Source organism: Prunus mume, linkage group LG5, assembly GCF_029339155.1.
Source record: "Prunus mume cultivar Tortuosa linkage group LG5, ASM2933915v1, whole genome shotgun sequence".
Taxonomy (NCBI): domain Eukaryota; kingdom Viridiplantae; phylum Streptophyta; class Magnoliopsida; order Rosales; family Rosaceae; genus Prunus; species Prunus mume.
Genome location: NC_142702.1, coordinates 29,439,926 through 29,465,020, shown reverse-complemented (window position 1 = coordinate 29,465,020; position 25,095 = coordinate 29,439,926). Strand labels below are relative to the sequence as shown.

The 25,095-nt window shown below is 37.3% G+C and overlaps 5 protein-coding genes across 9 annotated transcripts; 2 read left to right on the top strand and 3 right to left on the bottom strand.

Annotated features, from left to right (window-relative positions):
* The first annotated feature begins 1,712 nt into the window (after positions 1–1,712).
* Positions 1,713–3,241, top strand: LOC103333656 (uncharacterized protein At4g00950). Its single transcript, XM_008236540.3, has 2 exons — positions 1,713–2,528; positions 2,923–3,241. The coding sequence occupies exons 1-2, from the start codon at positions 1,971–1,973 to the stop codon at positions 2,998–3,000; spliced, it is 636 nt and encodes a 211-aa protein (XP_008234762.1). The 5' UTR covers positions 1,713–1,970; the 3' UTR covers positions 3,001–3,241.
* Positions 3,242–3,362: 121 nt separating this feature from the next.
* RKD4 (RWP-RK domain-containing protein) lies at positions 3,363–5,265 on the bottom strand. The gene is made up of 3 exons (XM_008236662.3): positions 4,972–5,265; positions 4,277–4,754; positions 3,363–3,754 (listed from the first exon to the last, which is right to left on the bottom strand). The coding sequence occupies exons 1-3, from the start codon at positions 5,157–5,159 to the stop codon at positions 3,593–3,595; spliced, it is 828 nt and encodes a 275-aa protein (XP_008234884.3). The 5' UTR covers positions 5,160–5,265; the 3' UTR covers positions 3,363–3,592.
* Positions 5,266–9,440: 4,175 nt separating this feature from the next.
* LOC103333657 (cyclic nucleotide-gated ion channel 1-like) lies at positions 9,441–12,678 on the bottom strand. Its single transcript, XM_008236542.2, is given in 8 exon segments — positions 9,441–10,129; positions 10,255–10,491; positions 10,667–10,778; positions 10,922–11,205; positions 11,359–11,571; positions 11,775–12,205; positions 12,208–12,356; positions 12,517–12,678. Coding segments are annotated over 8 exon segments (2,001 nt in total). The 5' UTR covers positions 12,537–12,678; the 3' UTR covers positions 9,441–9,574.
* Positions 12,679–13,038: 360 nt separating this feature from the next.
* LOC103333658 (cyclic nucleotide-gated ion channel 1-like) lies at positions 13,039–17,866 on the bottom strand. The gene is made up of 8 exons (XM_008236543.3): positions 17,557–17,866; positions 16,600–16,737; positions 15,742–16,294; positions 15,152–15,361; positions 14,771–15,066; positions 14,529–14,640; positions 14,133–14,369; positions 13,039–13,940 (listed from the first exon to the last, which is right to left on the bottom strand). Exons 2-8 carry the CDS (start codon positions 16,626–16,628, stop codon positions 13,242–13,244), a joined length of 2,136 nt encoding a protein of 711 aa, XP_008234765.1. The 5' UTR covers positions 16,629–16,737; positions 17,557–17,866; the 3' UTR covers positions 13,039–13,241.
* Positions 17,867–21,069: 3,203 nt separating this feature from the next.
* LOC103333659 (Protein phosphatase 2C family protein) lies at positions 21,070–24,839 on the top strand. 5 transcript variants are annotated; one of them, XM_008236544.2, is made up of 9 exons: positions 21,070–21,376; positions 21,756–22,039; positions 22,216–22,343; positions 22,835–22,933; positions 23,167–23,325; positions 23,519–23,605; positions 23,865–23,956; positions 24,256–24,330; positions 24,568–24,839. In XM_008236544.2, the coding sequence occupies exons 2-9, from the start codon at positions 21,792–21,794 to the stop codon at positions 24,724–24,726; spliced, it is 1,047 nt and encodes a 348-aa protein (XP_008234766.2). In that variant the 5' UTR covers positions 21,070–21,376; positions 21,756–21,791; the 3' UTR covers positions 24,727–24,839. The 5 variants fall into 5 exon arrangements, with proteins under 5 accessions (XP_008234766.2, XP_088908712.1, XP_016650025.2 ...); XM_089052586.1 differs by having other exon boundaries at positions 21,078–21,376; positions 24,452–24,839; XM_016794539.2 differs by having other exon boundaries at positions 21,108–21,376; positions 21,759–22,039.
* Positions 24,840–25,095: the final 256 nt, after the last annotated feature.

Genomic DNA, 25,095 nt, shown 5'->3' with positions numbered 1-25,095 from the left:
GATGGGGTTGCATGTCTTAGTCACTGTGAATGATTTAACATCTGCAGGTGTTCCCAATTTCCCCAACAGATTTCAATTGGGGTGGTTGTGTTGGGGCTCTGGTGATTGAAACATTTCTGATAAAAAGGAGAAGGTTGCTGCCCTGTTGTCAATGACGTGCTATTATTGCTATGTTTCAATATCTGTTTACCAATATAAAACTTTAAACAAGAAGCACATGGTTCTTCTTCCTGGCAGGCAAATGAATGAGTTAAAAATGTCAAAGGATTTGGTGGCTCGTTACTCATTCATTAGGGAGATTTTCTAATAAGTGTTTAAGTTAATGATTAGTTATATATTTTTAATTTCAGGCGTTAGATTGCATCTAAGAGACTATCAACAAATTTAATAAATATAATCCAACGCCCAAGATTAAAAGTATATAACCAATTCTTAACATAAAATACTTATTAAAAAATCTCCCGATTAATTATAGGTCTATATTATATATGTGCAATCATTTTTAAAATTTATAATGAGCGCCACCTTTTAAAGCAAAGAAACAAAGTATTAAAGAAGAAAGTAATAGAAACATCCTTAATTAAAATATTGGAAAAAAGAAAAAGAAAAAGACCTCGCGGGTACGTAGTGGTTTGGCATTGTCCCCCCTCAGCCTTAAAAAACTATGGAAAAACACTATCATCATATTTAGGCACACACTTCAAATTGGAGTCGGAATTATCTTCCTTTCCCTGCTGGGAGAAATGAGAAATGACTTTACTTTGTGGGGGCCCAACCAAAGAAGTATTGAAAATGAATTGTATGAGGACTTTTTGTTTTATTCCTGGCCCTTACAAGACTAGTTCAACTTCACAGCTAGCTAGGCTACCCAAGTATTTATCTATTTTAATGCAGAACAAGTTGCCTAACAAATACAAGAATAATCAAGTCAAATTATGCATGTATCAACAAAAATCATATCTGTATTCATATATAGCTACAGCAGATGAATCACTACCATCTGTTTTGTTTCTGCAGTATTGATCAAATATTCTCTTTTTCTTTTGTCTGCACCAAAATGTTCACAGCAGCTTTGTGTAACTTTTGACTGATTAAAGTTCATAAGAATATCAGTAAAGAGCTCTTCAAAATACCGGTGCGTAGTTTTTGAAATTTGATCTGTCATCAAACCAAACAGAGAGACTCTAACCAAATCACCAAATTTGCTAGTCAAAATATTTGAAGAAAAGAGTGAGTTCCTTTCCGTTCCCTTCCCTTCCCTTCCCACCCAACCCTGTTCAAAATTTAAGTACCCTTTCTTCATTTTCTTCATTTTTTGTGTGTGTGTGTGACAAAGAAAGAAAGAAAAAGGAAGCGGAACAAGGAAAAAGGACTAGGCGGAGCAGCAGGAGGCCGTCTCTTATACCATTTGGCATTGGCATGATAAACCAAGCAAGCAAGCACGCATATTTAAATAGTGCTTGAGTAATTGGAATATAATTAATACCAATACGAAGATTAAAATCTTATTTTCCCATTTCATCAATTACGACTTTTCTGACCGACCCAATTGAGAAATGACAGTTGATGGTCGTTATCCACATCGATCGTGACCATCAGATTTCCACAGGGGGACCCACACCTCATTGACCCAAAGGGCATTTTCGTCCTATCTTAACCCCCCATTTCACTTAAACACAAAAAGAAATAATATATAGAAACTGGCATTTTCTCGTGAAGAATAAGCGCCAGGAGCGTTTGCTGCGACCCTCGCAATTCACATTCACCACCACCACCAATTCCTCACTCCTCTCTCTCTAAAAACTCCTCATAGACCAAGTCATCTCTCTCTCTCTCTCTCTCTCTCTCTCTCTCTCTCTATAAAAACGTACACACCAATCTCACCAACCGATTAGAATATGAACAGGGTCGCTCTATTTTCTCTGTTTTGAGAAATCGTTGTGAGAGAGAGATAAAGGCTGAAGAAGAGCATGGGGTCTGAACCAGTGAAGGAAGCATGCGTCTGCGCCACACCAAAGCTGTCTTTGTTCTCACTTCCGAACCAGCCACCCGAGCCTCCGGGGATGCTTACCCCACCACTCCAAACTTCAGTCTCTGTTCCCTTCCAGTGGGAGGAAGCACCAGGGAAGCCTAGGCACTGCTCCACCACAGAATCCAAGGCCAAGTGCGCAAGATCCTTGGAACTGCCTCCGAGGTTGCTCAATGAGGCCGCCAAAATTACCAACATGCCCTCCCCAACCACCGTTCTGGACGGGCCTGACGTCGGCAGGACTCTGTCTTTTTCGTTTAGAGTTAGGAACCCCGATAGTTTGGGGAGCAAGAGGATAGGCAAGGAGAGTGGTAGAGGTGGTGGTTTTGGGTCTATGAGGTGGGGGAGTTTCAGGAAGAACAAGGAGGTTGTTGACCATGGCGGCTTTGACTTTTTGCCTGCGGCTGGTGGCAGCGGCGGTGAAACAAAGGTGAAGATCACAAGAGTTAGGAGGAGAGATAGCTTCATGAGTGTTACTCACACAAAGTCACATACGTGGGTGAGTGTTTAATATACTTACAAGCTCTCAAACTCAATTTTTTTAATTTTTTTTTCCACCTTTAATTTCATCAGATTTTTGCATAAACTTAATTGTTTTGAGAAGGATTAAGTTCATACTACATAATGTTTGATGTGAATTTCAATATAAATTTTGGCATCCTGGTTCATGTGGCTTTCCACAAATACCCAAAAAAATAAAAATAAAAGAGAAACATAGCGAAATGATTAACAAAATGTTTTTTTTGTTGTCGAAGAAAATCAATAGGTCAAAATTAGCATAACTCTGTGGACATATATTAATTTCGGAACCAGTGTTGTTAAATTAAAATGTGATTAATTTTGTGCTCAGCTCAAATAGTTAATTATTATTATTATTTTTTAAATAATTGCAGGCAAGCATTTATGAAAGCTTTAAGCAGGTGGTCCCATGGAGACGCAGGCAAGAAAAATTGAGAAAAATGGCATCGTAAAGTCTTGCAACTGTTGGATGGTTCATTTTCCTACTTGTTGAATTTGTGTATATATAGCAGAACCAGATCATGAAAAAATAGTCAATTAGTCTAATATATATATATATATATATATATATATTATAAGCTTCATCATCTTATGTGATGAAATGAAGCACCCCCCCAACCCACCATTCAAATTGTTGTCAGCGTGCCAACTTGTTCCCATTGTCTAAAATTCCTAGATATTATTTCTCATCTACTCTGATTTTTCTTTATTTTATTAAATTCCTGAACTTTTACTCATACAAAAGCAAGTTGATCAGTCTTTAACAGTTAATAAAGAAAATGGATAACTGATAAAAACAAGAGAAAATCCGTAATGGAGACGAAAACACATTCAACAAGCTTTGATCACAGTATCAGGCAAGGAGATGGATGATTGATCAAAAATAGTAACATCAATCTGACCGTTCCTACCATATACGCGTCCTGATTTTCTCATCTGTTTAATGTTTGTGTGGATATTAACTAAACATGTGTGGTCTTAATAGTCTGCTAACAGAGAAAAGAGATTTCTGTTTGACATTGACATATTTGAGTGATAATAAAGTCATGGACGAGCAGTGGTCAAAGACCTCTTCATCTTGTAATTGGCTTTGAAAGAAGCCTGCCTCAGCTTTTTGGCTCTCTCTGTTAGCTCCATATCTGGCAGTTGCTCTAGAAGCCTTTTCTGCTCCTCCAGCATCTTTAGCTCATTGGTCAATCCCAAACCCTGCATTTCAACAGTCAATCCTACACACTGTCTTCCTAAAAACAAAGATTGAAAACCAATCACCTTCGTGTATAACATGTCATACTTTTTTTTACCGAGCAATATTGTGGGAGGGGGAATCGAAAGTAAGACCTTGAGCATGCATAGCTAAAATGCTCTTAATCACTAGAGCTACAAGCCCTTTGCATAGATATATAATACAGTAGAATAGTCATTCATGGTAGCCCCTTATAATACTTGGTCCATAAGTAGTCATGCATCCTTGGTCACAAAGCAAAGTCATGGGCTTGACAATGAAACAAACCTACTCCTACATATCCTCCCCACTTGTTATTCACAGATCCTTATTTTAAGGGGAAATTATCAGTCGGCAGTAGACAAAAAAGGCACTACTTGGCCTTTAATTTCAATCATGAGCATAGAGTATTTAACATATATAATTCAGATTTTCTATTCATTAAGTGGGGGGTAGTTGCAATGGAAACGTAATCTCTCATCACTGTCAACAACATGCACACGTACCTTAACATTTTCAATCAGAGCCTTCAAGCTCTTAATCTTTCTGTGTGGCCACCTCATGATCTTTAGTTCCCTGCACCTCCTCTTCAGAACAGTCAATCCCACGTTCAATTTCTTGGCTGCTTGAGTGATGGGGAGGTCAAAGTACTTTTGTATCTCATCCAATTCCAATGCAGCAGACTTCTTCTTATTATAAATCCCATTACTTCCCCAGTCAGCCATTCTTGAAGCTTCATCCAAATCACTTGTAGGGTTTTTAGAGTAATCAAAAGAATCCACCATGGTGGTCACAGGCTTTTCATCAACCACAACATAATCACAAGGTGATGTGAAATCAGTATTGTCCAACATGAAATCCCAGCTGCCTAAATCTTCAAAGCCTTGGAAACCCATGTGGGGATGTTGGTTCTGGTCCCATTCCAAAGGGATTGAATTGAACTCAAATAAATTGTCCAGCTGTAGATGTTCTTCTAATGAAACACTGCAAAAGTAAAGTAACCCATATAATAAAACTTGTGTAATAACAAAATAAAAGATGTATAGAGGAGCATAGCATTCTTCAATTCTTGAACAAATTTTGGGGTTTGGAGAAGCAGAGTTGATAAGCAAATGTGATCAAAGAAACCAAAAAGTAAAAAGCATTTATCAGAAGAAAAAAAAGGCAATGGTGCAGCAAAAGAGGGATTTTTTTATCTTACTTCTCATGGAATGGGTCTTGATAGTACTGTAGGGAGTCGAAGCCGTGTGGGTTAATCTCAATCTTTGGAACCTGAAGTTGGATAGAATCCATTTGGGAGAAAATGGGTATGAGAGAAACGTCAAAGTAAGAGTGAAAGTTGGAAACTTTGGGAATTAGAGAATGAAAACATAATGAAGAAAGCAGCATAAAAGAGAGTGAGGCTAATCCTTGAATTAATCTGGGGAAGGAGAGAATGGGATTTGAAGTTCGTGCACACGCTCTGTGTAGGGGGTTACAATTCCCCTGTGACACTTAATTGGTGAACGATTACCAATCACAAAAGGGGGCCGCACCATTCCTTAATTATGATCTTAATGCATCTATAATTGTATTTTTTTTCTTTAATTAAACACCCACAAATGCATATGCATCCATGATAGGAAGAGAAGAGTGATGATGATGGTTGCTTAAGCATCATGGACATGACACATACAACTCCATGATACCATCTCGTCAATTCAGATATTGAAAGATATTTTAAGTTCAAATTTTTCTTACAACGAATATATTTAATTTTTTTAATAATGCATCCATATGCATGTCAAAGGCATGGAGCAACACATGACCAACATGGAGAAAAGTTGATGAGATGAGGTGGCTATTGAAGGATTAACGAGGTTGAGGACATAAATTGACATAAAAATATGATTAATTACGATACGCATTACTATAGTATATATCCTCATCCATACTCAGCATTCATTTGATGGTTGGTAATCATTAATAATTTGGGGGTTTGTAATTTTGTTTATGCCGGATAATTAATTAATTAATCAATTAATTACATGAGAGGTAGCCGTCATAACCTGACATCGGCTCCCATCACAGGGGGAGACACGTGCACTACCCTGAAGACGGCTGAAACGGTAGAAAAATAAAACATGTAATGGGATTGACTGTTTCATTGTCCTGGCCCTGTCCGTTAACATAATGGGTAGGTATGTTCAATTCGAAGCCTATTTCCTTGGGTTAGAGAAAGTCCTATTAGGCCCCCTCATTTGGTGGCTTAGGATGTCTGCAACAAAACACAGTCCCTTCATGGCTACTTAGCTTTGATTTACTTAATTTCTTCTGGCTACTTAGCTTTGAATTCAATGTTCGAAATATCGCTAGGCGGTGGGTAGAGTCTAGGCCCTAGAGGAGTAATCGGGCTTAAGTGAGGGCCTAGGAGTTTCTTTTTTATATATATAATTATTTAGTATTATATATTATAAATTTATACGAAAATCATGCAAAATAAAAATTAAAAAAGATTATAAAATGCCATAATACATATATATATTAAACAAATAGTATAATATTTATTTGTTATTTGTTACTTATTAGTGGTTGTTTTAGTGATTTCATAATGCAAAATCCATTTAATGTTGTATTTTCTAAGGCCAATTCCAATCAAAATAATATATCTAAATAGGGCATTTGGTTTTATTAGTGTCTGAAGCCCAGGCCCAATTGAAAGCCCACCTCTCCTTTTACATATAAATACAAGTTTCCTTTTGAAACTCTACAAGTCTAACACGAGCTGTCTCCTCTGTCTTACTCGGGCATAAGCGGTGACCTATCTTCTTCAATCATCATCTCTCTCTCTCTCTCTTTCTCGCTCATAGCATCATCATCTCATCAAGTCTCTTTTTTTTTAGTCAAACCCGCCCAAACCCACCCAAGTCACCTAGGCGGACGCCCACTACCTAGCTCCTAGGTCGATTTTTGGAACACTGGCTAGTTAAATGAGCAGGGAGTCTGAAACAAAATAGCTTGATAACAATGTTGAAGCTGTAACTTAACATGTGAATCTAAAATTATCAAAACATGAGAAATAAAAGGGCCACCATAAAAAACCTCTGGGCGCCCGCCTAGGCGTTGCCTAGGCCGATTTTTGGAACATTTGCTGGTTAAATGAGCAGGGAGTCTGAAACAAAATGCCTTGATAACAATGTTGAAGTTGTAGATTAACATGTTTGGTCAGCAGTGTCCTCCCGCCATGCTGTTTGCAAAACACAAGTTGCCCTTCGTTCCCATTGCTGCAAACCAAAGCAGTTACTCAGCTCCATGCTTGAACAACCATTGCTGTATTTTCTGCTTCCTCCGCTACATCTAACATTGGAAGCTGTTAGAGTTACTTGGACGAATACTGATAATGGACATTGCAATGGTTGTTCATTGCTGCAAACCAAAGCTGTTACAGACTTGTCGCCAACATGCTGCTTTTTTTTCTATAGAGAACAAGTACCAAAAGGCTCCAACAACCTGCAGGGCCTGAAGAACCCTCGAAGGTCACTACTAAGTACTAACACTGTGGAAACAACACAAATTAATATGGATTAAAGGGAACCAAGTTTATAAATTCCCTCTGTAAATACTCCTCATCATATTTAGTTTCTTATGTTTTGCCTGCAACCTTCTTAAAGTGCGTGCATGTGTGAAAGTGTATCCACTATCAGCTTTGTTTAGCATCAGAAACTCTCCAGTGCCAAACACTGGTTTCAAAAATTTGGTATTCTTATCTCTTTTTTGAATTTGTGAGCAAGAATATGAGTATATCGTTCTTGGCTCATTGTATGAGAATCATTTGGGTTTGGATTATACTGAGATTAGAATTTTTTGTTATTACTAGAATTTCTTCGAATTAAATTGCGAATTCCTACTATAATTTACAGATTTATTATTCAAATTAAATTTGTAATTGAATATTTTGTTATTGAGTGAGTAGGATTGAAGAAGCTAACAAGAAAGTTACTCTTGGCGGACCTACCCAACGACATCATTCTCAACATTCTCACGAGACTCCCCACACAATAAATTTGTCGCATCCAGTGTATTTCGAAGTCATTTTTCAACCTAGTTGACTGCTCATTCTTTGCTACACTTCACACATCACGTTGCATCAACAACTCCAGTGTTGTTCAAGCACACCTCAGCTTATGCTTATTACTAGCTCTCGTACTCGACATGACAAATTCACTATGGTCTTTTGGTCATTGAAATACAGTGGAGACTGCGTCTTAAGAGAAATCAAATATAGTTTTCTGTCTCAAAGATTCTAAGTCATGGAAATCGTCTCGAGCTAGATTGTGTTTTTAGCAACTTTTTTTTCTTCAAAAGTAGATTTGGATGCAAAGATCCATGCTTCATAGTTAACCCTCTTAGGATGGAAGTTCTAAAGTTTCCACTCATGCCACTCCCCCAACGAGTAACATGGCATTCGATGTTTGGTATGATATGAGATTTTATAATATAAGCAACACCCTTAAGATTGTTTATGTTGCCAGAAATCATGAACTCAATTTTGAGGTGGCACACATTTATGTATTGGGCACAAGCTCGTCATAGAGTGAGAAAGACTGAATTCCTTGTTGTGGTCTAAGCACATGATGGAGACATGCATTGGTTGATTCGCGAAAATAAAGAAGAAAGCTTGCATGGAAATCATATAATTTCTTTTGATTTCATGAAACAGAAATTTAATTGGACACCTCATCCCAAATTGGATGGTTTTTTCCCTTTTTATGACATGCATTTGCTTAATATAAGGGGGTGTTTGGCAATTGTGGATCTTTCATTTTCATCATCACGGAGCATCAATATATGGGTGTTGAAAAATCATAGTAAAAAAGAGTGGATTTTAGATTACAAAATAGCAACCCCCATGTTCAGAACTTTTGTTCGGCCCTGTGGAGAATGGGAGCATGACATATTTTTTAGGAAAAACAAGGATTATGTTTACTGCTTTATGGATCTAATATGCGGTTCCATCAAACAAGTAACACTAGAAACTTTATTCCCAAGCGTCTCCAGTTTTATTTATTGGGAAGCTACCATACAGTGCTAAGCACTCGATGATTTATAGTTATACTGCAAGTCTCATCTCCTCACAACACTATCACTATGGCAATTTGGTTGAAGCTTAAAAAGCAGGAGGTGATATCTTCATGTGATTGTTATTGAACAAGCATAAACATGCAAGCCTCATCTCTTATATATCGCTATGTATGTATGATATTTGGGTTTTTTATTTTATTTTTTCTGCAGAATTTTGTATTTCCATTACAATATTTTCTTAGAATTTTGCTTATCAAATAATACAGTCGAGATTGAACGACAATCATCATATGAATAAAATCAAAGCTAAGTAGCCAGAAGAAATTAATTAAATCAAAGCTAAAAGAGAATAAATTACGTGAAATAAATAATAGAATTTCAGCGCCAATACTCAGTTTTTTTTCCCCATTTTTAATATATATTTTTTTTAATGACAAAATAAGGGACTTACTAAATCCTTAAAGCTACGGAATGGAGTTGATGTGATCAAACATTTTGCTTAAGTTAGCTATGTAGGTTATTATATCAAATTCTCATGATTTTTAGTTGTTATTGTCAGTTTATTATATATTGGCTTCTGATTGTTTGCAATGACTATATGCAATGCAGTTTGTTGGTAGCCATATTATAGCAATCGAAGGGTACCAGTTGGAGAAAATATCTCGATGTAAAGAAACTTACATGAAGTAAATTAACAAGCATATAGCAAATACATCAATGCTTTAACAGTTTATTAGCCATACCTACTTATGCTGTGTTTCTGAGACAGCAGGGTGATCAGCGGCAGAATGACTGCCCTCTTGAGCCAACCTGGGAGACTTTTGAAGTTTTTCTCTTTTATGGTGGCGCCATGCTGTTTGCAAAACACAAGCTGCCCTTGGTTGCCATTGCTGCAAACCAAAGCTGTTAGAGTTCCTTAGCTCCTTGCTGAAAAGCCACCAGAATTTAGAGACCACATGTTTCAAATCATTGGCTTTGAGAGCAAACAATTCCACTTTCGTCTCAGCTCGGACTGTTTTGGTTGAGATGGGGAGGTTGGATAACGTGGGAGCCGGACAAGTCTTGAGCACCCAATCCAGAAGTTCTTCTCCATAGAAATCACCCTTTTCGAGATAATTAGCGCCTTCACCGCAAGTACTGCTGGAGTAAGCCAAGACCTTCCCACGCGTGATAAACAGCATCTCATCAAGTGGATCTTCCTTTCGAAATATGAAGCTATGCTCTATGTAAAGCACTGGCTTCAGAAGCTCACAGATTGCATCCAGCAGTCGTTTGTTCATATTTTGAAGCACTGGCACCTACATCAAATCAAATAAGTTCAGAAAAGCCTAGGCCTACCAAAATATCATCACATCATCATCATGTACAAGACTTCTTGAAAAACTTCAACAAGAATTATAGGGACAAATTCAACAAGTCTCACTTTGCTGAGTGGACCTGAGCAAAGATGCCTCTTTGTATCCCTCCTGAGGTCCCTGGGAAGATTGTGCAGAAAATTCTCCACATCGACGCCTCTGGTTTCTTGCCATTTGTATTTCTCATATTGCCATATCCGCTTCTTAAGCTTCCGAGGAAGGGAATGGAAAGCCATCCACAATTCTATCTCTTGCCCCTTCAATCTCATTTCCTCCAATCTTGCAGTTTTTGACTGCAAATATGTCTGTTCCACAACAGAACACAGTTCATCATGTGATGTCTCAAAGGACTTAAACATTCTTGTCAAAGAAGTCTAGTTTCCAAGTATTATCCAACAACAATGCATTCAGATGAATGGATATAAGATTTAGCAGCAGAGGAACTGAGAGCTCTGAAATAAACGTATTCATAACACCAACCTGCATATTTCCAATAAGAAATGCAAATAATACCAAGCCAGAAATTGAAACCACAACTGAAAAGTAGATTTCCCACACATAGGTACTTGTTTTGAGGCTTTGACCCAGGGAGCTGCAGAATATGAATAGAAATATATCACAAGTTAGTAAACAAATGCGCAAGAAGAAAATTCTACAATACTTAAAACTATTCTGTTCAACAATTATTTATATGATTTGGTTTAATTTGACAGGATGGATTTGATGTGGACAAACCTCAGATTTTGCAGTCCCCACCAAAAGCAGTAAGATATCTTTTGTACAAAATCTGCTGAATTGATGACGCCAGATTTCAGGGCATCTGAGTATATTCCAAAATCAAATAGTGTGGAATTTGGTGTCTTTGCAGAGCAAGAGTCATTCAGAAGTGTGGTGGCTCCAAATGTGTCATCACCACAATATAAAGAACAGTATTCACTACCAGCATGATTTTTACAGACTTGTCGCCAACATGCTGTTTTTCTTTCTATAGAGAACAAGTACCAAAAGGCTCCAACAACCTGCAGGGCCAGAAGAACCCTCAGACTCTCAGAATTTATTCCAAGAAAATCATATTTAGTTTCTTAATAAGTTTCTTATGTTTTGCCTGCAGCCTCCACATCACTCTTTAGTCTTAGATATCAGAAATAGACAACTAGAAATGGTAAACTTACATGACTGGCAAGCATATAAAGAAAGAGATTAAATGCAGCTTTAGCCCCTGCAGTTTCAGCAAGGATGCCAGAAGTCCTTGTAGCTTTCTTCAACCATGAGCTGATTCGAAGAACCCTTAGCACATATTGAAGGATAACTATAAAGTTCAATGACTTTGTTGCGTTGAAAACCCTTGAATCATTTAATCTTGGAATGATGAAAATAACTACCACCTGGACAGATCCAACATAGTGAATCTTTAACCAATCCCTTGTGCAATAAAATTCTATAAAACGAGCTCCTCCTCGTAGGCTCATACCGTCATGTAAAGTTTAAGTAGTTCAACATGAAAATTAAAAATCTTATAAGTTGAACAAACACTCAAGCTTATAACCGGACAATACAAATACATTTTAAGCAGGGTGGCTTTCCTTACCTGTGGAAGTGGAAGAATTACTAGTATGTCCAGTAGGAACCACAACAACAGATATATCCCTACTAATGCTGGAGGCTCTGTAACTGATTCGTTTCTTCCAGTTCCAGATGCTTGAGAAGGAGTGATAATAGTAATACTAGCACGGAACTGAAAGATGATGCGAAATAGATGAAAGAAATCAATGACGGATCGCAAAAGAATAGCTATGTTCCCCAATCTTGTATCCAATCTAAGGCACTTGTTCTCATCATTGACGATAAGGAGATAACAGAACAAAGGATCCAGTGAAAGTGAGACAACAAACAGAACTTGAAGTATCTTATTCCACCGTTGCAGCAGGACTAGTTCCTGGGGATTAACAAATTTATTCTTGAAACCCAACCCAAAAGCCAAAACTCCATAACAAGATTCAATGCTTCTCTGATAATCATAATCCATTCAAAACCATGTCCTAAAAGTTTATGCAACTTATCTGCAACCAAGTCCACTGCTGGAAAACTTTTCCCTGAACAATATATGCCATTAGCATTAGATGTGGGAAATTTTTCTTCAGCATTTTCTTCTAAATCGCAACCCTGTACCCTGAATGGAACATGTAATTTAACAAACAAGAATGAGCTTACAACTCTACTGCTAACTGTTCTAGCTCAAGCAAGCTTATGGAGTTCATAGACAATATGATCAATGCTTCATATCATGAATTACATACAATTTTAAAAAAAAATTACAAAATTTCACTTACCGTGGAATTTCAACTTCCATTAGAAAGAAGCAAAAAGCTGAAATTGCCGAAAGATTTCATAAAAATCAAAGCGCCACTCTAAAAAGTGGAGCTCTATCGAACAAGTCCACGGGGTATCTTCCAAGTCCTTACATTTATAATTTTTCAATCCTCCAGTCAAGAAGAAGGAGACTGTAAAAGTCAACCAGTTTGCTGGTTCACACTCTCACTCTGGGTTGAAAACTGTAACGTTAGTGAAACTCCCGGAGATGATGTTTTGATGCAAATAATAATATAGATATATGAAGCATGCGGGCCCAGGGGAGACAAAAGGTGGACGTGTGCTGGCGCGGAAAAATTGGAGGGCTTTAGCTCACTCGCGCATGACTCGCAGCTAAGATATACTCGCCCAACACAAAGCAGATGCCAGTAGTGGCGCTGACATCACATCACAGAGGCCATCATCTAACGGCATCGATTCGAACATTTTTTTAAATCAACGGCCAGATTTATCCAAAAATAACAAAAATTTTCAAGTTCTCGTTAAAACCAGGAAACAATCAGGCATTGCCATATACGAATCGGATAATTTACACAACTGGTACGGATCCAACACAACAAAATGTGACACTCTACAATTATGCAATTACATTTTTCTTCCTTTTTTTTCCAGTTAAATGATTTCATGTTACATTTTACGCAACAAACCAAAGCTTGCACTCTATCAAAACCTCTATATACCCCTATTATTGTTCTTCAGCAGTAAAATCAGGCTCCGCTGGCTTCTGAAGTAGCATGGCCGGTAATCTCTCTGGCACCCTTGCCTTCCGCGTACCACTACGCCGTATAGTACGGAGTATATTAGCAGCAAAACGTGAGGCATATATGGTGGCACCAAGACTTGGGGAGCTAGCCCCAGCCTTGGCCAGTGCATCTTGCAACCTATTCTCCTCTTCCAGCAGAGACGTTTCTAGCTTCTTTTTACAATGACGTCGCCACGCTGCTTGTATAAAACAAGCTGCCCAAGTCCTCCACTGCTGTGAGTACAACCTGAATGTGTGGCGGAGCTGCTTGCTGTGAAGCCTCCTGAATTGAGAGGCTACAAACTTCAAGTCATCTGCTTTTAAAGCAAAGGCTTCAACTTCACTAAGGGCTTGGACAGTTCTGGTCGAGATGGGAAGATTAGATGATGAGTGGGGATCAAGAGCCCATGTGAGAAGTTCTTCACCACAGAAGTCACCGGCCTTGAGATATTCAGAGTTAAAGAAACCAGTTCTTCCACCATTTGTGGTCATAGTCAAAAGCCTGCCTCGCATTATGAAGAGCATCTCATCAACTGGGTCTCCCTCCCGAACAATGTAGCTTTCCTCTGTATAGAGTACTGGCTTGAGACGATCACACATTGCATCCAGCAGTTGTTCATCCATTTTCTCAAACATTGGTACCTTAAATGCATTCAAGGACATAGTAAGAATCAATATCTAGTGGTTTGATGTAAGGATTTGAAAAATGAATAAGACCTGAAGTGAACGCACTAACAAGATTGTTCACGATCACCAACAATACAATACCACCATTACTCCATTCACATACAAAGGCATACTAATTAAGAAGACAATAATGGTGGGCAAACTCACTCTCATAAGCAGAGCCAAGCAGAGATGGCGCTTTATGTCCCTTCTAAGATCCTTGGGAAGATTACATATCAAATTCTCTTCATCAACACCTCTGGTTTCTTGCCATTTATACTGTTCATACCGCCTGATGCGCTCTCTCAAATTCTCAGGGAGCAAGCGGTGGGACATCCACTGTTCTGCATCTCTCCTTTTTACTCTCATTTCCTCCAATCTCGTGGTTGTAGACTGCAAATACGTCTGTTTCAAAGAAATTGAGGAAGTGTCAATTTTACGTCAGAACCTCAAAACATAAATAGAAATGAGGAAGTGTCAATTCCTAAAACTACATGCACAACATTTATTTAAAATATTACACCAATTCAGAACAGCTATTATCCAAATACACTAAGTACCAACCTGCATATTTCCGATAAGAAATGAAAATAGCACCAAGCCAGCGATAGAAATGAAGACTGCAAAGCAGATTTCCCAAACATATGTACTGGTTCCAAGGTTTTGACCAAGCGAACTACAGAATGAAAATACCAAGGATAAATAACCAAATACCAATACTGGTTTTGAGAGTTAACTCTATAGGTTTTGAGCTCAGCATCAGATAACCCTAAGAGTGCACACTACAACAAGTTGTATAAACACACCTTAGATTTCGTAGGCCCCACCAAAAACAGTAAAAGAATTTCTGGGGAAAATGTGTGCTTGACTCAACAATACCAGATTGAAGGGCATCAAGGAATATTCCAAAATCAAATTGTGATTTATCTTCTTCTTGTATTGGGCATGAAGAATTTAAAAGGAATGTGGTCTTATTAAAATCCTTCGCGGTATCACAGTATAAATCCTCACGGGAGCATATGGTAGTATTGTTCCCACAGGCTGCTTTCCAGCATGTGGTTTCACGTTCAATGGAAACCAAGTACCAAAAGGCTCCAAGTACCTAAGAGCACAACATATTACTTGAAAATCAGAATATTCAAAGAAGGGCAATTATATTGCAGTTTGCACATCATGATCAAACTTACATGACTGGCAAGCATGTAAAGGAAAAGATTAAATGCAGCTCCTGCCCAAGCAGTTTCGGTCAGTATGCCGGAAGCCCTTGTGACTTCTCTATAGAGTGGATATATTCGTATAACCCTTGGCACGTACTGGAATAGAACAATAAACTTCAGCAAATTCTTTGTATTCAAGTATTCAGAGCCTCCCAATTTTGGAATGAAAATTATAACCACCTGGGAATATTTCATAGATAATTATTAGTGGTCCAAGGTAAAATCAAAATATGCATAACATTCAAATCGAAACAAGACATTCACTACAATTAAGCGCACTACACACAGAATTCAAAGTATCAGATACCAGATACAATTTAGGAATAAATGCAACACCAAAAAGTACACCCAATTAGGCAAACATGAGTATCCATCCTGTGCAGAGCACATATGTGGACATAAAAATCCTGTGCAGAGAGCGTACGGGGCATAAAGACCCTCCTCAACCTGTTATATTAGATGAGTAACCGAACACCAAATGAATGCAACTCATGATATGAAGCCCTGATCAATTCAAGTATGTGACTAATTGATTTCTGACATAGGAAGTTTAGCCTTACCTGTGGGAGTGGGAGGACTGCAAGAATGTCAATTAGGAAGTATGACGATAGATACCTCCTTGCAATAGACCAAGCATCTTCAACTAAAACACCTCTTCCAAAAACTCGAGAAGAAGGAGCAACAAATCCAGTACGAAACTGGAAAATTATGTGAACAATATAAAATATATCTGTAAATGAACGCAAAACGCTAGCTGTTATCTTCATCTTTTTGTCCAAGCCAAGGCACTTATTCTTATCATCGATCACAGGGATGTAAAAGAACAAGGGATCAAGGGAGACGGCAATTAGACATGCCAATACAAATATCTTATTCCACTTTTGAAGGAAAGGCCCTTGTGGATCAAGAATTCTAGAACCAAAGCTTTTAGCAACAACTCCGTCAAATGAATAGGATTTCCATGACTTCTTAATCCTCTCAGAACCAGATTCCAACCCTCTTTGGAATTTCATTGACACCGAGTGGATTGTCCTTCTGAATTTTCCTGGATGTATTTCATCATCTGGAGAATATAGTGGCTCAACCTTTTTCTCTGAGGTCCAATCCTGAAACCTGAATTTCAAAAATATATAAATAAACACATCCAATTTAGTTAACCCGTCAGAAGATTTCCAAGTATCTAACATACGCAAAAGTTAAACATAAGTCCAAAAAACATAATGGTGTAATACTTGTGGTAAATACTACTTTTTTTCTTTTTCTTCTTTGTCAAACGTGGTAAGTACTTTCAGAGTAAGCATAGCAGGCAAAGAAGCATCTAAAATTCTAACTTGTTTGGTTCTGGAAGCGAGAAAGTTATATGGATGCAAAACAGTGAACATGATATCACATAAGGTTAGGACTATTGTTGAACTAACCTGACGAACTTCTCTTGATGAAAATTCATGACTATAACCCGCTTTCGATAAAATCTCCAAATGGAAGTTCAACCTCTGAACGTTTGGAGAACCCAAAGAACTTCTTTATGCACCACGAAGTTCCCAAAGTCCGTCCCCCTAAAGAAATATTCAGAGTAGTTCATGAAAAAGAAAAAAAAAATCATGAGCAAAATAAACTGAACTGAAAATAGAAGCTTTCATTTTTTGTCAAATAAATCAAAGCCTCCATTTTGGGGGACAAAGAAATAAGGATTATAATTTCACAGACCGGGGGAAAAGGAAAAGAAAAAACAAAATGAGTCCTAAAATTACTAACGAAAGGGGGAACTTTTCGGGTCGAACAGTCAAGTCTCAAAGTGCCATTTGCCACAATTCAAAAGGCAGACGTCGCACCAAAACTTAATCTGTACCAACATATTTTCATTTAAGGAAGAGCCCATCAAAACAGCAGGCATTCATCCATACAACATTCACAAATTCATTGTTAAGACACATAACACATACAAAACTACATAAATATGCAAGAACACAAAAAACAAATTTATAATCTTCATCAGAGAGGAAACTACAGAATAATTTCCCGCTTAACAATATTGTCAAATGGACCAACAGGACCTCTTACATTTCAAATTTTAAAACAAAAATAAAATCATTACAACAAACATGAGTTGGGATTGGGGAGAAAGCAAAGATATTTATATCCTAAACTCTCGAAAGACTTGGAAGTTCAATCGTATCTTCGTCCACCAAAGGTCACGAACTTAAATTCAAAAGAACAAACATTCCAACAGACAAAAAAAGAACCAATATTGGGGGAAAAACTATGTCACTGAAACCAAAAATAATTATTTGTATAAAAAACCAAAAAATAATTAAGATATTGAAAATAGGAGAAAACCCAACAAAAAGAAAAAAGGATGAAGGAACATAACCTACCAAACAACGAAGTCTGAGTGATTAAACGAACAGGTTGTCCATGGTTGAAAACTGAAAGTCCCCCCTTTGATTATCTATCAAAAACCCAGATAGCTTTTTGTGCTTGAAATTCAATCAGTGAGAGAGAGAGAGAGAGGAAGAAGGTTCGCGGAAATGTCAAGGGCAATGAGAGAGGGAAAGAGGAGTGGGTCTCCGAGTCTATGAGTCTGTGAGTCTGACTCAGCGTTGGCCTCGTGATTAAATTATATGCTAAAAGTTTCGGTTCTAAGACAGACACACTCAGACAGAGAGGAAGGATAGTCCAACGAACGACGATTGACGATTCTGATTTAGGCAAACAAAGTCTTCTGTTCTGGGGCCCACTCTGTGCTGATGAAAACAATTTAAAAAAGAATACCATTTTATACGTTTCGCTCTCTGCGGTTACTTTTCGGTCCGGTGCGTACGCTGGCCGGTGTGTGAAAAAAGTGGACTTCAACTTGTGCCCGCGCACTTCCCGGGGATATAGCAGTTTTTTTTTTTTTTTTAATATACCTTTTAAAGAAATCAGAATTTCCCTTTTTTCGAAATTGGAAAAGAAATCCCACCTGAATTATCTGCTGTGCTCAGTCAGCTTTTGTCTTTTTGAACCCAAAATTGTTTTCTTTAGAGCAATTATCACAGATGTAAAATTATTTTAGAACCCACTTGCTAAAGTTGTGGTATTTTAAAAGTATGGCGTGATGATGTTATTAAAAATAAATTATAATAATCATTGTTTTTAGTTGGAATTATCGACAATTTGTCCAAGAGAGAGAGCCACAAACAATAACTCACAAAATGTACGAGGAAAAAAAGAAGAAAATCGTCATCGAAAACGAAAAAAATAAAAAATAAGATATGTATACATGTAATGAAGTCTAAAAAGGATGTGTGTGCTTCCTATTTCATAACACTAATAGGAAAGCATCATGATCGTTTGTTGTAAATAAAAAATATATATACAAATTTTGATTAATAGATTGATAGATAGATAGTATTTTTCTGTAATTTTATATGAATTTCTGATAAAATAACAATTTCAGATAGTAAATGGACAGGTATGGAAGATTGTGAGCTGGCGGCAATTTGATTGGAATTGGAAATACCGGACGGTATTATTTTTGACGCCCGTGACCGTGAGTGGTACTGTGATGTGAATGAGCGTCATACTTTTTTTTTTTTAAAGTCAACAGTCAACAACACCACAACGACTCCACCCGGGATTCATCTCAAAAGTACCAGCCTCATATATTTTTCAGAAACCACGGAGGTAAAAAGTAAAAAACATAATTACGTTGTCGTAAAACAACAGTGAATGTGACATATTAGGAGGAAATTGAATTAAATTAAAGATTATTGATTAGGAATATGAAATGAAATTTTTGAAGAGGTGACGTATAGTTAGGGTAAGTTCCGTTGGTTGGCTGAGGAGCGCCAGTTTCCCTGTTTGGAACATTTGAGCCAAAAATAGTCCTCATAGGAATAGCATTTTCCCACTTATGAGAAGCCGCCATCCATTCATTGATTTTTTTGTTAGGTTGGCTCAAGTTTCGTTTAGAGATTTCTTTCTTGTTTGGCTAGCGTACGAAAATATGCCAAACGAGTCTAAAATTTGTTTCAAGTTTACCATCTATGCAAGGCTTTAACTAAGGTAATGTGATACAGTTAGGAAATAAATGAAAGTAAACAATTTTTTTCGATAAAATAAACCATATCATGATAACTTATCTTAAAACAAGGGGTGTGATAATTAGGCCTACTATTAGTTGGTTCGAGGAACCATCAGATTTTCTTGTTGATGTTTTATTTGAAGATTTTAACCAGTAGTTTTTACGAACACGATCTTAATGGGACGAATGGAGTATTCCATCAGTGGCAAGGTTCTTACTCCTCCTTGTGGTTGAGCCGGTAAGCTTACCTAGTTACACCGACAATTGAGCCTGAATGTGTAGAGAAACTCATTTAATACTCGACGACTCAGTTTTTATACTTGTTGTTTGTTCTTGTATCATAAAAATACTATCGCCTTTTTCTTCCCCAAAGTTTGTGATTTTAATTGGAGAGGAGAAAGAGATCAGACGGGGAGGGGGGAGAGTGGCAATTTTTCTTTTTTCTTTTCTTTATTTTAGTTTTCTAAGTTGTGTAGATTTCAAATGTTAAAACCATTTTTTCAAAGTAATTTTTTATTTAGACCCACGTGGCATTATCTCATTGGATACATGGGCACTACATACGTGCCATATCATCAATTTAACAGAAATTTTGACAAAACCTGAACGGCAGGACCAAATTAATGTGTAATGTGTAACATAAAAGACCAATAGTGCCCAAACAAAAAAAAAACATAAAATACCAAAGTTGATAATTTCACAAACCTCAAAGACCATTTGAGATAAAAGCTCTTTATTTAAACACAAACAAATGCACAAGTTATAATTTAACTGTAATGATACTTGAATTTATACTTGAGTTTTATAGTCAAAGAGAAGGAGGAGAGGAAGGGGAGAGTGTGTGTGGGAGAGATAGATGACGGGGGCTCGTATAAGTTTAGAAAGAAAAAAAAAATATTAACAAAACTAAAATTTATATGTTAAGTTTGATGTTGTTATATTTTAAGTCGTTAGATTATTATAAGGGCTCAGATGAAGCGAAATGCGGAGAAATATGTGGACTTTAAATACAAAAGCTCGGAATCCCTAGCCTGGCATATATGAATAGGATTTTATTTTCCTATAAAATCAATGATTAGATGGAAATTATGTGTGGGTTGTGACTTGTTTTTGGTTGGAGAAAGCAATTTTTTTCTTCGAACATTTGATACGTCTCAATCTGATGCCATTGCCACGTTTAGCAAAAACACTTAATTTTTAGGTTGTGAATGCACTTTATCTCACATTCTGACATGTGATCCATCCATAATCAACACATGATTTTCAAGTAAATTAAGATATAAGACTATTTATAACTATGCTCTTTATTTTTTAGTTAAAATTTAGTGAAAAATATATAAAAGCTATTTTAGGAGCTCTTTATAAAATTTTAACTCCTATCATACTCTTTAGTTTAGGCCATAAAGTCATAAATGCTATAACTCTTTTTTAATTAGTTTATCTATATTAAGAAATAATATAAAAAATAGCTATCATTAATTAAAAGATTAAAATATTCATATTTTAGGTGAATAGTGAGCATGATTGGAGTTGTATTTTTCCAATTTCTCCCCAAAATTTATATAAGAAGATAGTTTAGAGAGCCCGACTCTAACCCGAATTTGAGGCAGACACATCAAATTAAGAAAAATCGTATGTACAGTAAGATTACCAAAACAACCCCAACCTCGAATGGCCTACCCTTTTAAACGCCAGAGATGAGGAACACGCGGCATCTACCATTAGCGGTCTAAAAAAGTATTGTGAACGCGGGTTCACCGTATAATTGCTAAAGTGGATGCATGAAAAGCGCCACGTTGCCATCTCTCTTCGGTGGCAAGGTCTCTCTCTCTCTCTCTCTCAACCTTCGCTTAGTGTCTCACTGTATTTATCCACCTCCTGAATCTTACTCAGTCTCTCTATCTCTAGGGTTTCAGATGCTATCAGGTTTTGGAGTGCGAAAAGTGTATCTTGTACATATATGTATGTACGTATGGCGCTGATTGGATTACGCTATTAGATTCGGATCCTCCACTTGCTTCAACCCGAACCGTTTCGTTTGAGCCCGGTATATTCTATCCGATCCGATCCGACTCTTTTCGGGGCTCAAACACGAAGATTTCCAGCGACAATTTTGTTATCAAATTCAAGTATTTTTCGTTAATTTAATCGCAAAATTTGATCTGATTTAGCTCTTGATCTGGTTTTCTTTGTCTCTGTGGATGCGTATGTGTTTTGCTGCCTGTAAACTTATCAATTTTTCCTGTTTGATTTTGTGAAAAGCTGAGGAAAGTAATAGAAACAGGAAATGTGTTTGCATGTTTCATCATTTTGTTGATTGCGTCTTAGATAAACTTTAGCTCAATGATGCTTAGGTGGTTATATACTTGTAGCAGACTCAATTTACTGGAATTTTATTTTTAAGAAGTTATTTTTGTGTGTGGACAATTTGCAAAGAAAAGGGATCATTTTGAGTTACATTGGTATCTTTGAGTGATTTTCATTTTTTTTGCTGGGCATTATTTACAGAAGATTTGGCACCGAAAGCCAGACGGGTCTATTTAGATGATATGCAAAATTTGCATAAGGAGTGTGATTGCTCAAGCTGGCCATATAGTAACGTTCACAAAAGCAAGGGTGCATTTGAACAATTTTGAGAGAGTTCGCAAGTGTGCCAATCCGTGGAACCGAGCATTTAGGACGAGTGTAAGGATGATGGTTGATGCAGGTGAGATGGAAAAACGGGGCTCCATTCTTGATGTGCTGCCAGACAAAAATGAAGATGGTGAATATACCAGCGGGGGTTTGAAAAGGTTTATATGGATTCTCCTTATTTTTCCTGTTCTTTTAGGTGAAATATATGGGCAAAATCAATATTCTTATTGAACAATAAGTAGAAGCATTTTGATACTGAATGATCTAACTAGTAGTAGCTGTGAAAGAAATACGATTTGGATTAACTTCATGTTCCTTTTTGTCTCATTCACAGTGAAGGCGGAAAACTGAGTTGCGGCTATTCAAGTTTCAGGGGAAAAAGAGCAACCATGGAGGATTTTTATGACATTAAAATGTCCAAAATCGATGGGCAAACAGTTTGCCTGTTTGGAATATTCGATGGTTAGATTCTCCTTATCATCTTTATCTTAGAGAAAGGGAAAATTTCTGATTACTTTAGTATAATGCTCCATGTCATTACTTAGAAGGTGTGTGAAATGGCATCCAGAGTGTGGACACGTGGAATGAACTTTGGTTTTATATTTTATTTTTTATAACATAGTTGCAACCATTTAGTGGCTGACACCTTGGGAAATTGCAGTGGCAAAAGGTGAGCGAATCTGATAATGGTTGCTACTTTAGATGCCACGCATGGTAATTGTCCTAGGAAATGAAATAATAAAAGCTTTTTATTATTTCAATCATGGAGTAGGTTGATATTACTTGCGTATTTCTGAGGGTTATGAACTTTGCAAACAAGTTCGACCTTATTCCTAGGATCTACTTGTCCTGACACTTCAATCAAATATAAGGATTTGCCTGTTGGCTGAAGCAGAAAGTACTTTGCCTATGAGTATGATTCAAGATTTTCTAATTATTGTGTGTCTTTACAGGTCATGGTGGTTCTCGTGCTGCTGAATATTTGAAGGAGCATCTATTTGAGAATCTCATGAAGCATCCACAATTTATTACAGACACTAAGTTAGCTATTAGTGCGTCCAAGTTCTTTGATGCCTCGAATTTGTGCAGTACTTATAATGAAGAATTAGGGCTATACGATTGTAGCATATCCCCTTTTCTGATGCAGGATCCCATATGGGTGAAAATAATGTTTTACACCTACATTTCATCAAGGTGTGGGATCCTGCATCAAACACTTTTTCACCTTGTGACATGGGTCTGTTTGGTTGTTTGGTTCTGTTGGGTAACTTGGGTGAGCTTGCAGGTGAATCGTATCAACAGACGGATGCAGATTTCTTGGCTTCTGAAAGAGATACATACCGTGATGATGGTTCTACTGCTTCAACAGCAGTCTTGGTTGGTAACCATCTATATGTTGCCAATGTTGGAGATTCACGTACAATAATATCAAAGGCAGGAAGAGGTAATAATTGCATTAGGAGTAATTTAAAAGTGGTTAAAATTTTGATAGTACTTAACTGAAGTCGTCATGAAGTATATTGGACATCTTTTTCCAACTTTAATATGCTGAAAATGTTGTATATAGAATGTTAAGAATTTAAATACTTTGATATGCTGGATTTTTAAATTAGGACTTTTTCCCCCGTTTTTGGCAGCAATTCCTTTATCTGAGGATCACAAACCAAATCGAAGTGATGAGAGGAAAAGAATTGAAAGTGCCGGGGGTGTTGTAATGTGGGCAGGTAAGACTCTCTAATTGAAGCATGGAAACTACATTTTCTATATGTTGGCTGTCATGATGAATTTATAGAAACAGATAATGTCTTACTCAGGTCTCACTTCTGGTGTGCTCATGCGGTGCACATTCATAATTTGATGTTATGAACTTCAAAATTACTGCATGGTTTCAGTCCATCCAAACACAGTTGTAGACCTGCATTTTTCATTCTTTGACCGCAATTCCATAAATTTAGTTCACCTATTTTTGTGTTATGTTCTCAGGCACTTGGAGGGTAGGGGGTGTGCTGGCTATGTCTCGGGCTTTTGGGAACCGCATGTTGAAACAATTTGTTGTTGCAGAACCTGAGATCCAGGTGACCATTGATATTCTTGTGTGATCCTGGCTTAATTACCGAGTATTTGATCTATCCATTTGGTGAATCAGTCTTTTCCTCTTATCTTTGTAGTCATGGTATAGGAGCCAAGTAGCGAATGTGGTGAACAGTAATTTGTTAGTATGTTGTATCTGAGGAGTATTGTCTTGATTGTATGTGTAACGAGGATTATATTGGTTAATCATATATGTATTCTCTATATATGATGGATGTGCGTAATCCATAGATTGGAAGCTAAAGAAAATAAGTTTTCATTAGATTTTCTCTTTTCTTTTCAGGACCAAGAGGTGGATGAAGAATTTGAATTTATCGTGCTTGCTAGTGATGGGTTATGGGACGTGGTACCAAATGAGGTAAACCTACCCCACCCTAACCGTCAATTTTGACACGTACATAGACCCACTCAAGGGCATGCACCTTCCCGGTCATGCTCAGACTCTGACATGGGCGAGTTCTGTTTTTGTACATAAACAGGTGTCTTGCCAATTGCCTGTTGCAATGATAAGATCTCGTTCCATTTGCGACTAATTTTTGGGTTTCTGGTTAAATAAACCCCAGCACCCTGCTTATCTATTTATGCCTTGTGTCAGGTTGCTGTTGAAGTGGCCCAAACAGAAGAACAACCTGAGGCAGCAGCTCGAAAGTTAACGGCGGTTGCATTTTGCCGCGGTAGTGCAGACAATATAACATGCATTGTGGTGAAGTTCCACCACGACAAAGCAGAGCCAGCCAGTGAACACCGTGTTTAGAAACTTTATATTGCATGTGTGGATTTATCAACATTTTTTAAGTAATCGATTTTTAAACTTGCACATGCAAGTGGCTGAGTGCTTTATAGAAATGAAAGCAATTTGTTTATTCATCGGTTTTGTTTCCTAATTGCTCTTGTAATGGGATGGGTTTCATTCCGAACCTTCTCCTTTCATGTCTGTATTGTATGATGCCCTATCTGCTAAGGTATTCAGTTTGGGTATCCTAGTTTAATAAATTTAATAAATCTAATACGCATAACGATTTGGCCCCAAGGTATTTGTAGGTTGTTTCTATGAACTCTTCTCGCAAAGTTATAGTGAGTTTTCGAAAAGATCACAAAATTTGAACGGCGCCCTCATTTGCTT

Bases quoted from the DNA above. Each gene is read 5' to 3' on its own strand.
- LOC103333656 (XM_008236540.3), top strand. From the start codon at position 1,971: ATGGGGTCTGAACCAGTGAAGGAAGCATGCGTCTGCGCCACACCAAAG. The intron at 2,529-2,922 runs GTGAGTGTTTAA...AAATAATTGCAG, and splicing joins ACACAAAGTCACATACGTGG to GCAAGCATTTATGAAAGCTT.
- LOC103333659 (XM_008236544.2), top strand. From the start codon at position 21,792: ATGATATGCAAAATTTGCATAAGGAGTGTGATTGCTCAAGCTGGCCAT. The intron at 22,934-23,166 runs GTGCGTCCAAGT...GTGAGCTTGCAG, and splicing joins AGACACTAAGTTAGCTATTA to GTGAATCGTATCAACAGACG. The intron at 23,606-23,864 runs GTAAGACTCTCT...TTATGTTCTCAG, and splicing joins GGGTGTTGTAATGTGGGCAG to GCACTTGGAGGGTAGGGGGT.
- LOC103333658 (XM_008236543.3), bottom strand. From the start codon at position 16,628: ATGAATTTTCATCAAGAGAAGTTCGTCAG. The intron at 14,370-14,528 runs GTTGGTACTTAG...TCTTTGAAACAG, and splicing joins TTCTTATCGGAAATATGCAG to ACGTATTTGCAGTCTACAAC. The intron at 13,941-14,132 runs GTGAGTTTGCCC...AATGCATTTAAG, and splicing joins GCTTGGCTCTGCTTATGAGA to GTACCAATGTTTGAGAAAAT.
- RKD4 (XM_008236662.3), bottom strand. From the start codon at position 5,159: ATGCTGCTTTCTTCATTATGTTTTCATTCTCTAATTCCCAAAGTTTCC. The intron at 4,755-4,971 runs GTAAGATAAAAA...TTACTTTTGCAG, and splicing joins CAAGACCCATTCCATGAGAA to TGTTTCATTAGAAGAACATC. The intron at 3,755-4,276 runs GTACGTGTGCAT...GTTGAAATGCAG, and splicing joins CTCTGATTGAAAATGTTAAG to GGTTTGGGATTGACCAATGA.